The sequence below is a fragment of the Silene latifolia genome, chromosome Y (genome assembly GCF_048544455.1).
Source record: "Silene latifolia isolate original U9 population chromosome Y, ASM4854445v1, whole genome shotgun sequence".
Lineage (NCBI taxonomy): Eukaryota > Viridiplantae > Streptophyta > Magnoliopsida > Caryophyllales > Caryophyllaceae > Silene > Silene latifolia.
The window spans coordinates 168,620,647-168,634,994 of NC_133538.1; the positions used below are offsets into that span (position 1 = coordinate 168,620,647).

The 14,348-nt window shown below is 39.2% G+C and overlaps 2 protein-coding genes across 2 annotated transcripts; both read left to right on the forward strand.

The window, feature by feature from the left end:
- The first annotated feature begins 9,677 nt into the window (after nt 1–9,677).
- Nucleotides 9,678–10,319, forward strand: LOC141629383 (uncharacterized). Its single transcript, XM_074442398.1, has one exon. It carries the CDS (start codon nt 9,678–9,680, stop codon nt 10,317–10,319), a length of 642 nt encoding a protein of 213 aa, XP_074298499.1.
- Nucleotides 10,320–10,336: 17 nt separating this feature from the next.
- On the forward strand, nt 10,337–13,178 carry LOC141629384 (uncharacterized). Its single transcript, XM_074442399.1, has 5 exons — nt 10,337–10,877; nt 11,074–11,907; nt 12,184–12,430; nt 12,883–12,922; nt 13,020–13,178. Exons 1-5 carry the CDS (start codon nt 10,337–10,339, stop codon nt 13,176–13,178), a joined length of 1,821 nt encoding a protein of 606 aa, XP_074298500.1.
- Nucleotides 13,179–14,348: the final 1,170 nt, after the last annotated feature.

The following is a 14,348-nucleotide window of genomic DNA, read 5'->3' on the forward strand; positions in this document are numbered from 1 at the left end:
CTTAGCTTGGGTACCTAAAAACTGTATCTAATCATTTTGCAGGTTGTGGTGAAAGAAAACAATCTATGGTACCTTGACAGTGGATGCTCAAGGCACATGACTGGAGATATAAACTTATTTCTTTCACTTGAACCCTTCGATGGAGGTAAGGTCACATTTGGTGACAACAAGAAGGGTAAGATCATCGGTGTAGGTAAAGTTGGAATATCATCTTCTCATGCAATTAGTGATGTTTATCTTGTTAGTGGTCTCAAACACAACTTGCTCAGTATCTCTCAATTATGCGACAAAGGAAATAAAGTTGTTTTTCATTCAGATTCCTGTCGAATAATAATTGAAGGAACGAGTAGTGTTGTGCTTGAAGGACACCGTAGAAGGAATGTCTATATGATTGACTTAAATAACATTCCTACTAATTCATTCACATGCATGAAAGTAACGACAGATGATCCGTGCCTTTGGCACAAAAGATTTGCTCACATAAATTCAACAACCTTGAATAAGCTAAAGAAATGGGATCTGGTTGAAGGACTTCCATCAATCAAATTCGATCAAGAAACTCTATGTGATTCTTGTGCCCGTTGCAAGCACGTTAGATCTTCGTTCAAACCAAAGAGAATAGTAAGTACCAAAGAACCACTAGAACTCGTGCACATGGATCTTTGTGGCCCAATGAAGGTAAGAAGTAGAGGTGGATCCAGCTGAACAGGATGAAGAAGAAGATTTGAACGAACCTGATTTCCGATTATCCATGGATGATCTTCCGGAATTGGATGAGGAAGATAAAGAAATTAAGGGCACAAATGATGAACAAGGAACCCCTTCGAATGATAAAGGAAAAAGTACTGAGAGTTTAGTTGATGATACTAAAACCTCTTCTCAATCCAAGCAATTGAAGGATAAAGTTATAACTGATGAAGCTATAACTTTAACTTCTAATCAACAAACTAAGTCCAAAGTTATAACTGATTCTGTTATAACCCCAAACTTGGATTCAGGGGGAACAAGGCTTGAACCCCAATCATTCGAAGAAGGCGAGACGAGTTCAGATGAAGATGTGCCTCGTATTTCTAAGAAATGGAAATATAAGGATTCTCATCCGATGGAAACCATCCTAGGAAGTTTGAATGAAGGCGTTCGAACTCGGAGAAGACTTAACAACTTTTGCTCTCTCTACTCTTTTCTGTCAACCATTGAGCCAACAAATATCAAAGAAGCACTTGCCGAACCAGATTGGATCATTGCAATGCAAGAAGAGCTTCAACAGTTTGAACGAAACAAAGTGTGGCATTTGGTTCCAAGACCTAAAGATCGAACGGTCATCGGTACAAGATGGGTATTTAGAAACAAGCTAGACGATACAGGAGTTATTGTTCGAAACAAAGCTAGATTGGTTGTACAAGGGTATAATCAACAAGAAGGAATTGACTACGATGAGACCTTCGCTCCTGTAGCCAGACTCAAGGCTATTAGATTGTTAATAGCATTTGCTGCTCATAAAGGAATAAAACTGTTTCAAATGGACGTTAAAACAGCTTTTCTTAACGGCTATTTGAATGAGGAGGTTTTTGTTGAACAACCCCCAGGATTTCTCGATAGCAAGTTTCAAAACCACGTTTTCAAATTAGATAAAGCTTTGTATGGTTTGAAACAAGCTCCGAGATCGTGGTACGACAGATTGTCAAAATATCTTCTAGAAAGGTGTTTTAAAAGAGGATCTGTCGACAAAACCCTATTCCTGAAAACTGAGGTTTCCGATTTATTAGTCGTACAAATTTACGTTGACGATATTATTTTTGGTTCAACTAATAATCGTCTATGCAAGTATTTTTCAGATTTAATGACCTCAGAATTCGAGATGAGCATGATGGGAGAACTCAAGTTCTTCCTTGGACTCCAAATCCAACAAACTCCTGAAGGGATTATGATACACCAACAAAAATACATCAAGGAGCTAATCAAGAAATTCGGTATGGAAAATTCTAACTCTAAACCAACTCCTATGGGAACTGAGAAGAAGTTGACTTTGGATGAAAATGGTAAGTCTGTCGATGAGACAACTTATCGAGGTATGATTGGCTCACTCCTTTATTTAACTGCAAGTCGTCCGGATATTATGTTTAGTGTATGCGTTTGTGCTCGATTTCAATCGTGCCCTAAAGAATCGCATATGATTGCAGTTAAGAGAATCTTGAAGTATTTGATGGGTACATCTAAATTATATCTGTGGTATCCTCTTGAGTGTAATTTCGATCTAATAGGGTATTCGGATGCGATTATGCAGGATGTTCACTTGACAGAAAAAGTACTTCCGGCATAGCCACATTTGTTGGACCGTGTATCATCACGTGGGGGTCCAAGAAGCAAAATTCCGTTGCATTATCTACTGCTGAAGCCGAATACATTGTTCTTTGGACTGGTATGTTCTCAACTTTTATGGCTTAAGCAACAACTATGTGATTACGGTGTTAATGTAGGGTGTATACCTATTTTATGTGACAACAACAAAGTGCTATAATTATATCTAAAAATCCTGCACAAAGACTCACGAACTAAGCATATAGACATTAGACACCATTTTCTACGGGATCATGTAGATAAGGGCAACATAAGACTGGAATTTTGTAGTACAGAAAAACAATGGGCTGACATTTTTACCAAAGCATTGGCTAGAGAACGTTTTGAGATTTTACGATTGGAAATTGGTTTAATTGGTGGCAACTAAACTTGTCACAAAAATTTTATTTTCTATATGATTGACTAGATTTGACGAGATTGTATGACCGTGTCCGTATTTTTAGTTGCACTTTTATTTATGTCAACTTTATATTATATTATGAGAATATTCCATTTTCTAGTCATATATATTTTAAGTTTATTATGAGCCAAGAGTCGTAACCAACTGCTCGTATTTCCTGCCAAAACCGAAATTTCCATAAGTCTATCTCTTACCATATCTTACTTTATCCTTATATATCTTACCATATCTTTTACCATAACCACTTGTCTATCTTCTGGTAAATCTTTTAATAAAAAATAAAAAATAAAAAAAAATAAAAAAAATAAAAAATAAAAAATTTTACCTTACTCCTCTCCACACGCCACCTCCACTTTCCTACTTCCCTTAAATCTCTTTACCATAATAAGATTCCAACTCCCATAAATACTCCCTCCTACCGTCACCATCACCATCACAAACACAAAACCCAAAGATCACTTTTTAGACTTTTCTACACACTCAACCTCCAAAATCCTTTCACCATCATGACTCCTCCCTCAACCCGTTTTCACTCGCCCTCAACTCGGTCCACAAGTCGGACCGGGTCCTCCAAACCTTCATGCACTAAAACCTATGTCCCTATCAAAACTCCCTCACCTTCATCAAACCAAAAAACAAATAACCCCGATCATAACCGGGTTGATCCTAACTTAGAAGGGAAAAGACGGAAGTTGAATAAAGGGAAAAAGAAGGCCGTGGGGTTTGAAGATTTGGTGGAAGAGACTGAGGTTGTAGCTACTCAAGAAGGTCCCCAAAGGACAATGTTTCGGGAATATATGCCGAATGCAACATCAAAGGGGCTTGATACGCTTCGACTCACCGCGGATGAAAGAACCCGTGTCAACAATGTTATGAGGTACGGTGTTCATGGTGGTCGTCTCTATTCCGAAAAGTGGTATGGAAAAATCGAAGCTTTGCAATTCTTTAAGGATTTCTTGAATTTTCAAGAATGGAAGAAAGTTTGTTCCTTTGTTGGTCCGGTTTATCCTATAGAGGCAATCCAATTTTATTCTTCCGTCTCTGTCAAAAATAATGTGTTGCATGCGGTGGTGAATGATACCGAAGTCAAAATCTCCCTTGCCGATTTTTGTACTCTGTTTTCGGTCCCTGATGATGGGATCGAAATAAATCCGAAAAGCGGAATGGGGAGATGTGACGGAGGAAGAGAAGCTTAAAATTAAGAAGTCGTTTGATGTTGATGCTACGGGGTCAAGTAACATGCTTGCGGGGCCGTTTACCCCAAAATTGAAATTCCTTCTTAATTTCATTTGGAACACGGTTGTTCCGAGAAGGGGTGGTCGTGATAAGTTGTCTAGCTATGAGATGTTGTTGTTGTCTAGGTGGCTCGAGGGAACCAAAGTTAGTCTTCCTCGTCTTGTGTTTCATAAAATCATTCAAACTAGTGTTTGTGTCACTGAGGAAAAATTTTATACAACTTTGGATTTGCCTTATGGCATGTGGGTCTCTCGGCTTTTGGAACAAAAAGGGGTGATTGGGATTTCTAGTTATGGTGTAAGGGTGAAAGATGAGATGTGTGACACTCATCTTAAATTGATGAAAGTTGGTGCTATTGGACCCGACTTGGTGTTTTTGTCAAAATGGAATGTGGTGGAGAAATCATCTGATGTGGTCTCGGTTATTGAACAAAAATGGGAAGTGTTTATGGCAAGTATTTGTGAGAAATTGGATGCACAAAATAAGTTGGTTGTGGAGTTGGTCTCGGGTTTGGGAAAAGACAAGGGTGAGGCTTCGGGTTCGAAGGGTTCGGATCATGGTGAAGTCTTGTCTTATTTACATGGGCTTGAAGCACGAGTGGATGCTATGGCTAAGGATGTGGCTAGGGCGGCAAAGGAGTGTGTTCGTCAGTCTAGTTCGTTAGCTAATTTGGCTAGTCAAGGTGGGGCTTTGTGGAAGGAAGGGAAGGCTATGCATGAGGATATGCGGGTTGTGTACAAGGCTACTCAAGCCTTGTCAATGAAGGTGCTTAATTTTGAGCGGTGTCTCACGGCTCAAGCTAATCATGTCCGTTCATGCTTTGATCGTCTCGACTCTCTTGAGTTTAGGACCCGTCCCGGTTATGTCAACCCCAATGTCGTGAAACGTGACATTCCTTGAACCCGTCCTCCTCTTTTCCTTACCTTTTCTTTTGTTAGACTTTATATTTTGAATAATTGTCTAATTCGGCCCATTTTGGCTTACTTCTCATTCGCCCATTTGGCTTAAAACTCTTGTTCTCATTCACCCATTGGCAATTAGACTAATTTGGTTTGTAGTATGCTTATTTTCTATTTTGGCATGTTAATGTAGATTACTTTCTCGTTTTCTAATATCTCGTTGCATGCTTAAGTTGTGTCTCGACTAATATTATTCTAGTTGTTTTATGTCTTTTCTCGTCTTTTCGATGATGTCAAGAGGGGGAAGAAATCTTTGTGACTTAAGTATTCGCCTAAGCTTGCTCCTTGTCGGAATCTTTAATCTCCTAAGGTCCTTAGATGCTATACTTTGTATATAAGTGATTGTTCTTGCGTTCAACTGTCTATGACTTTTTATAGTATTATGTTGAGGGGGAACTTACACTTAGTCACAAATCTTAAGAGACTTGTCATCATCAAAAAGGGGGAATTTGTTGGACCATATAGATATATGATTAAGTTTTGATAATGACAAGTGTGTGCTTTATTTTATATACTCTTGCTTGTAATTGTTTGTTTAGTCTTTGTTAGATTAACTTAGGTTTACAAGCTTAGCAAGTAATGTTATAGCTCTCTTAGCTATAACATTGAAGATTTGTGAAGCGTCATTCAAGTCATGTTATAGCAGCTTGAGCTATAACATTAGAAGTTCTTAAGGCATCATAAGCAACTGTAACAAGTTTCAAGTATGATGATCATTCAAGCAAAAGGCTAGATCAAGTCTTTAACAAAGCTCAAGATGAAGAGCTTTTGGTCAAGATAAAGAGAAGATCCTTTATCAAGATCTCCGGAAGATTAGTTAGTATAGGTCTTCATCTAATGACGGTATCTTAAGATAAGAGTATTGGGAAGTAAAGTTATAGCTATTTCACCTATAACTTTACTAACCAAACTTAAAGTTATAGCTGTTTCTACTATAACTTTAGGTAGCATTTTAAAGGCACGATTTTAATAGTTTTAAAATCATTTTTCAAAGGATAAAATTCTTTTAAACATATTTCGAAATCTTTTGTATATGGTAGAGTTGAATTATGGGTTATTATCATTGGTAACTTGCATGTTCCTGGTTAGTAAAACGACTTATGGGTCGTCATGCTATCTAGGGTTTGCTAGTCTATCGAATCTAACCCTAATCCAAGGAGATAGGTTTTATCCAAGATTGGACACGGGCCTAGGGTTTCAGCCGTGAGCTGCAAACTGTTAGGGCGTGTGAGGTGGTTGTGTTTAAGTAATCTATCTAATCAAATCTAGCTTATATTTATTTAAGATATTTCCCTATCTTTATAATATATGATTTGATTTGTTTACTTATCCTAACATCTTAAAGATATAGTTTTACTTGTTAAATAAGATTTACTTTTATCTTATTTACTTAAACTATAATATCTTGGATTAAAATTAGGAAAGAGATAAAAATTTATCTCTTATAGCCTTGCCGTCTATCTCACGGCATCCTAGGGTTTCGTGCAAACCCTAGTACCCACTTCTACTATAAATACAATTGATCATTCTTCATTTATCCAAGCTTTTTTAAATACAACAAACTTTGCGAAACATATTCGAGTTTAATTCTTAATTGTCTTATTGTTTTGTTTTAGAAAATATTTACGAAAAGTCGTGCTCTTCAAATTGCTTATCTTTCTTCAAGGTTACGTCATAAGATAATAGTACTTCATATTGTTTCTTACTCGTTCAATTGTGTGAACACTTAGAAGAACAATCAAGTGCTTTCTTAGTAACTTAAGATAGTCAAATTGAATATCTAGTGATATTCAAATCGAGTTATAGTTAGAGTTAACTATACGAGTTGGGTTGATAATTTTGTAATCCGGAGTAAGGTACTAAAATTATTAATCGAGAATAGTGGACGTAGGCTTCGACGTGTGAAGCTGAACCACTTCAAATATCGTGTGTCTTTGCATCTTTCGTTTCAGTCATTTCATTACGTTCATAATCAATTAATTAATTAGTTAAAGTTTAATCAATAAACTTTAAGTAATTAATTACCTTGATATAAAATAAAAAGTAGGCATAATTTTTAAATACTCAATTCACCCCCCCCCCCCTCTCTCGAGTATTTCGGGTGTGATAGACTCTTCAAAATCATAGATGCAAATTATGATACACCTACCACTAATCATATAACCTTTAGATGCAGCCTGATATGTGAAAGTTTCCTTGCATTCAAAGAACGCATTCTTGGTATTAAAGAAGCATTTGACCCACAGTATTTACTAATTGAGGAAGAGCCAACAACTCCACAGGGCCCAAAGTTCCAGATCCCTCAGGTTGATGCCCCGCCCCACCCCCCCCAAAAAATTGAAGCTCTGTGTAACATGTGAACACAAATCACATGTGAAGCCGGCCAGGTCACGACCACCCCGGTACTTTAAAGTATCTGAAGACCTCGAAGCAATGTGTGACCGCTTCAAGTAAGCATGATCCCAAACCATGCAATGGGTAAAATGCAGTAATGTAGTGATGTAGCAGGGATGAACCTATTATTTTGTCTTAGTAGCAAACTGGCCAGTGCCTAATCGGATGTGTGCTAACCTACTTGTATGTTTTGGATACTCATAATGGCTCAATACGGGCCTGCAATATATAGTGGCATGTTTGTGGTCTAACTGGATGTTTGCTGTTGGCATTGCCTGCTGTATTTTTGAATAATATCACTTATCAATGCTGTTTTGTAAAAGGAATTATGTTTATGAATGTTTGCTGTTAAATTGTCATCGTTAAAACGTCCTACCTATTTTCTACAACTTTATCTATTACTAGCCTCCTGCAACGCAGCAATTAATGAGTTTTTACGAATGTATATTTGTGTAAGGGACAACAATAGGAAAGTATAAAGGGAGTGCCTAGGCATATCCCAATGTAAGGAAAGATTTATGCTAATAGCCTAGAACCTTGCAGACAGCCCAAATTGGTCTTGATTACAAAACCAACGTACCATTCGCTTAAATGCCGCGCGGGTGCACATAATCTTATAAGTTATTAATTGGGATCTTCCAAAACCAAGTGATGCGCCAAACTAGAATTGTATTGCTTCATTTGTGTATCACATAATTAACCCCAGCTAAGCCATCGTAACTCACGTATAACTCATATAGCTCCCATGTTGCACACGGTAACCGTAAAGCAGGAACCAATAACTTGAGTAACCACAACTATATATGTATTCCCTGGATCTGCATAAAATGTACTTCAATACTCCCTTCTCCATATATTCTTTGTACAAAGAATTTCTCATTCCTTATCCATCTTGCAGTTACATGGTCTGCAACCCGGATCTCAGTCACAAACATTTGCGTATCCCTGCACTCCAGTTGTTCCCCCGAATAGGCGCAGTCGGCGTTCCAGAGCATCACTTTCTCAGGCTACAACCAGTTGCCCTAGGGCCAGGTAAACTGCGACCTACTTTTATTGAACTATTTACTCAATAAGCCTGTAATTCTGACCTTGCCACCATCACCAGCAATTCAATGGATACGCCACTGCAGTCTCAAGCCCCCAAAAGGAGAAGGACGATAAACAGGCAGCACCAAGGTGCAGGACTCAATTCTAAAATGCAATTAACATATTTGTTGGTTACTATGCAGTAACAATATGACTGACTCACTAACCTTATCTGCCTGACCAGAATTGCCTGCAGCACACAGGGACTGATGCTTGCCTACAGAGCGATTACGGCTTCCACGGGTTGGGACCTGTGCTAAATGCCGTGCAAGGAAATTTGCATATGAGTGCCCCACATTTTTCTGCGCTGACGGCATAATCCAACTGCCAGACAATGCATATCCGCCTTCTTTGGTGCGACTGTATACTTTTCCGGATGAAGATGCTGTTCATTTCCGCATATTTGCAAGGATGTACAATAATCTGTTTGCCTTCAATTCTATTGGCGGAACTTTCAACGCAAATACACACAAAGGTATTTACGTTGTTTTGCTTCATGGCCAATGTATCATAACGTACCTAATTCGCTTTCCAATAATGGCGTCCCGAAGTATTTACAATGTTATTTTTATGATGGCCAACATGAAGCGCTTAATCGTACCCAGTGCTTTCCTGAAGTTAGAGCAGACATAGTGAATACCTTAATGCAAGTTACCCAAGATAACCCATATGCACAGTTCTTCCGTTCCCTAAAAGATCTTCCTGTTACCGAGAATACTCAGATATTGCTTAACAGAAATACTATTTTGGACCATCGAGTGTATAATGCACTTACCTCTAATGAGGTTATTGTTATCTGGATTGAGAGTTCATCTTATAGCGAATCTAATACCCCGCACATAACTGTCACGAGCAATGATAACACAACTCATAGGATCATGCACTATTATAGGTGTTACGATCCTTTGCAGTACCTATTGCTATTTCTTACTTTTGAATGCGGGTGGGTACAAGGCTTGAAGAAAGTTAAACCACCCTTGGGTTCTGAACAGGGCAAAACATCGCATGGCAGCCGCCTGCAACCTGCACTAGTAGAGGCGGAGCACCGCCGTATGTACCTCCACGAACAGTGTCCCAGTTTTACTTTAACGAATTAACGCTTGTTATATAAGCATGTCTAAATGCTCTTATGTAATTGAATACCTCATGTACTTGCAGGTTCAGAAGAGGGGGCTGCTTGAAAATAAAAAGTTATAACATGTCGCCGCTAGTATTGTTACAAACTACAAATCCGTCCGGGGAATATGTTGTTAAGGGGTGGCCGGTGTTTCCAGAAGTATGTGGTCGACATGTACGTGAAAATTGAGAACACCCGCCTTGATTATTTTAGAAATAACCAAGAAACAATCTGGGCTGACTTATACCAAGTAATAGTTGACATAGTTGTTTCTGGGGAAGTTTCTGCTGCTAAGGTTGGCAAAAGGATTGTGCTGCCACCATCATTTTTAGGCGGGCCCTGGAATATGAAAAAACGGTATCTCAATTCAGTGGCTCTCGTACAAATATATGGTAAACCTGACCTGTTCATTACCATGACGTGCAATGCTAACTGGCCTGAAATCAAAGAGCAACTAGCAGCAGGCGAAGGGTCACAAAACCGACCAGACATTGTTGCCCGAGTATTCAGGGCAAAACTACTGGCGCTAAAAAACCAAATAGTGGACAAACGTATCTTCAGAGAGGTAGCTGCTTACGCCTATGTGGTTGAATTTCAGAAAAGGGGCCTTCCACATGTGCACTTCCTAATTATCCTTAAAGACGGGCATAAGTTGAAAAGTCCAGCCGATTATGACAAGTTTGTTTCGGCTGAAATCCCACCAATGGAGAACCCAACCTTGCGTGCAACTGTGCTGAAACACATATGCACGGCCCTTGCGGCAAACTAGATCCGACTTGCTTATGCATGAAACATGCTAAAATAGCTGGACAGTGCAAGTATGAATATCCAAAGTCTTATAGAGCTGAAACCACAACTAACAACGCGGGGCATCCTGAGTACCAGCGGCGAAACACAGGTGAAAAAGTAGAAATTCGGAAACACAATCTGAACAACCGATGCGTCATTCCTTATAACCCGTACCTATTGGTGTTGTTTGATTGTCATCTGAACGTTAAAGTGTGCTCTACAATGCACGCTGTCAAATATTTATATAAGTATATATACAAAGGAAACGACAGAATATCGTTCAGTCTCGCACCTGGTGATGAGCCTCCAGTAGTTGATGAGATCACACAGTACCAGTCCGGCCAATGGGTATCACCCTGCGAAGCAGCGTGGCATATTTTCGGGTTTGATTTGTTTGAAACCCACCCAGTCGTAATGTCCTTGCAAGTTCACCTGCCAAACATGCAGACTATCTGTCTGCGGCCAACTGAGAACCTCGCAGCAGTTCTCGTAGACGGCAAAAGGGCGCGCACTCCATTGACTGAATTTTTTAGGAAAAGTTCAACTAATGGGTGCCCAAAAATTCTTTACGGAGAATTCACAGACCACAGAGCATTTCCGCTGGGACTCTAACACCAAGACTTAGGAACAACGGAAAAATAAAGTGCTCGTAATTAGGCGACTTGTATTTGTAGCACCGGCAGAAGGTGATAGATATTTCCTAAGGCTTCTATTATTGCATGTACATGGACCAGCATCATTCACAGACCTGCAAACAGTTAATGGGTACAAATGTGCTACTTTTCAAGACGCAGCCATACGACACCACCTGCTCGAGCAGGAAGACACGGCTGAGTTATGCACGGCCGAAGCGTGCACAATGCAAATGCCTTCAGCTCTTCGACGTCTTTTTCCAACAATGCTGGTTTTTGCTCAGCCAAAAGACCCATCTCACTTATGGAATACACACTACGACGCGTTGTCGGATGGTTACCGCTACAAATTTCCTGGACAACCTCAAAAGGTCAAACGGCTTATCGCACGATCTGTCGAACAATATTTAGAAGCCATGGGTAAAACAATGGAGACATTTGGCCTAGAACATCTAGAAACATCTAGCAATCACGAAGTGCAAAGGACCAGAGATATAATCGATGCATTAGAAGCACCGATACCTGAAGAATGCAGGAGATGCAAGGCCCTCTTAAATCCGGCACAGAAAGAGGCGTTTGACACAATCATAGACCATGTTAATGCATCTAAGCCTGGCGCGTTTTTTGTAGATGAGCCTGGTGGTACAGGAAAAACTTTCCTGTACAACTCGCTATATGCTGAGGTCCATTTAGTCGGGGAAATTGTTTTACCTACGACCACATCAGGTATCGCTGCATTGAACATACCCACTGGCCGGACAACACATTCCCGCTTCAGGATTCCTCTGGATAGCGATGTCTCACTCGCCTGTGATGTACCTAGACAAGGTAGCCTTGCAGCACTAATACGTGCTGCCAGCTTGATAATTTGGGATGAGGCCTCTATGGCAAAAAGGCAGAATGTTGAATCCCTCGACTTGCTACTAAGAGATCTATGTGACCCTAACCAACTTTTAGGGGGGGGGGGGGGGGGGGAATTGTAGTGTTGGGGGGGGGATTTCCGCCAAACTCTACCAGTACTACCCAGGAAATCGCAAAAAGAAGTAGTCAAAGGTAGCCTGGTCAGCTCTACTATTTAACCAAAGCTAGTCAAGTTTAGGTTAACGGAAAACATGCGTGCACAGACTGACCCAGGTTTTGCGAAATTCCTACTTTCACTTGGCAACGGGGAGCTCTAGACGAGAGAATCTGAATTTATAGCGTTACCGAAAGGGATTGTTAGAGCCCCATCAGGCAGTGGCCAGGACCCTATATGCGACTTATCTACAATTACTTTTCCAGAACTATCACAAGGTACATTTGATCCCAACATCTTCACCACTAGAGCATTACTAACCCCGTTAAACGATGATGTGAATGCTATTAACAATGTTTTGATTGAAAAGTTTCCTGCAAACCCTGTTTACTACAAGAGCCATGATTCAATGATAGATGATAACTGTGCAATTTACCCGGAAGAGTTCATCAATAAACTTAACCCGGGAGGATTGAGCCCTTATGAACTTATTATGAAATAAAATTGCCCTGTTATACTACTGCAGAACCTACAGCCATCGTTTGGGCTGTGTAATGGAACACGGTTAATTTGAAAGCGATTCCTTCGCAACTCGATAGAGTGCACTATCATGTTAGGCAATCACAAAGGCAAGCATGTGTTCATACCACGCATTAAACTACAACCAGCTCCGTCAGCAAATTACCCTTTTCAATTCCAGAGAAACCAATTCCTTTTAAAACTTAGCTTTGCTATGACTATCAATAAACCATGCTTTGCCCATGGCCAGTTGTATGTAGCAGTGTGTATATCTCGGAAAGCCAGCCAAGTAACTGTGATCGCAGCTCCAGGCCCAGAAGGAGTTCCTTCAAATTTTGTCAAAAATATTGTGTCTTATGATGTTCTAATGCTCACAGGTATTATTTGAAGACAATGCAGTGTAAAGGTATGGCTCATGTACATAAATAAGCGGTCACTCCTACGTTGCACACAAGCTTAACAAATTAATGAATGTTAATTACCTGTGCTATTGTGGAATGCTCTGATTTTGTAGATGCGCACTCCAGTATGGAACAACTACTGCCTAGATCTTACCGGCAGATTTCCTAGGTTACCCACGACGGTATCTACACCTCGCAAACGCACTGTCCCTTTTGAGGGTGGCACGCAGGGCAAAAGTGTTCTCGGACAGAAAAAGACAATGTCGTCATGATCTATACATGGTCCTTGAACCCACGTTATTAACACATTATGGGTAGAAAGGCAGAGTCCGTTCTTGTAATCATGTATGTTCTTTTGAAGTGTATTTTCAAGTGCTAACTACGGTCCCATTTTGAGAGTACGTCCAAACTTAAAGCAAAGTATTTGTCCTACTTTAAATTCTATCTAATTGAGATAGTATTTCATAAATCATTTACAGTGTTAGGTCAAATCATTATCAGTTCGTGTAATTATTAACTCTCTCTCTCTCTCTCTCTCTCTCTCTCTCTCTCTATATATATATATATATATATATATATATATATATATATATATATATATATATATATATATATATATATATATATATATATATATAATTCAAGGTGGATAACGCGCTCATGTCGCACGTTCAGACGAGGCGCCAAGAGGCGAGATAGGGAGGGAAAAAAACACCTAGATATATAATCCTATATTGGCCTATACTCGAATAAGAAGGTACCCAGTTACTCGAGATTTACGACATGGGAATGGCAACAAAAATGTACCCTCGAATAAACTGCCAAATAAAATTCAAATGGCTATATAAAGTACATAAATTCCAGTTTATTTTACTAATGTATTTAACATCGTATTAAAGACTAGACAACCCAACATCAAATAATAGTCAACCAAAACTACTTAAAATGGCTAGATACATCAAGAAAAAGGTAAATTCCGCAAGTAACTTTCTGCTTTTATTTAAGGATTAATTGATAGAAATACTCTCAACTATAGGTGTACCGCTTAAAATACTCTAAACTTTATTTTAACTAACAATAAAACGAACTAATGCCCTCCCCCACTTTGAATAGAATTGGCTATTTCGTTAACTTATTGTAGGAGGTAAAATTCCATCTTCACTTTATCCTTCTTTTAATCTTCATCTTCTTCCTTTTAATCTTCATCTCCTTCATTTTTCCATTTTAATTTCCAATTACAAACAAAAAGAACAACTTAATTAATTAGCCTCCTAATTATAGTCCTTACCCAAATTTCACATCCCTTCTCTTACCCATAAAATGCGCTGCTTTCAATCTTCAATCCACCTAAAAACTCGTTGTTTTGATCTCCTTTCCTCTTCAATTTCCTACCTTTCTTGAAAATTTGAACATTTTTTTTAGTAAACTTTACCTAGCTTCTC

Excerpts from the sequence above, each read along its gene's own strand:
- LOC141629384 (XM_074442399.1), top strand. The coding sequence starts at position 10,337 with ATGAAACATGCTAAAATAGCTGGACAGTGCAAGTATGAATATCCAAAG. Across the intron at positions 11,908-12,183 it reads CTTGCTACTAAGAGATCTAT|GGATTGTTAGAGCCCCATCA; the intron begins GTGACCCTAACC and ends CGTTACCGAAAG. Across the intron at positions 12,431-12,882 it reads TGTGCAATTTACCCGGAAGA|GTATTATTTGAAGACAATGC; the intron begins GTTCATCAATAA and ends TAATGCTCACAG.
- LOC141629383 (XM_074442398.1), top strand. The coding sequence starts at position 9,678 with ATGTTGTTAAGGGGTGGCCGGTGTTTCCAGAAGTATGTGGTCGACATG.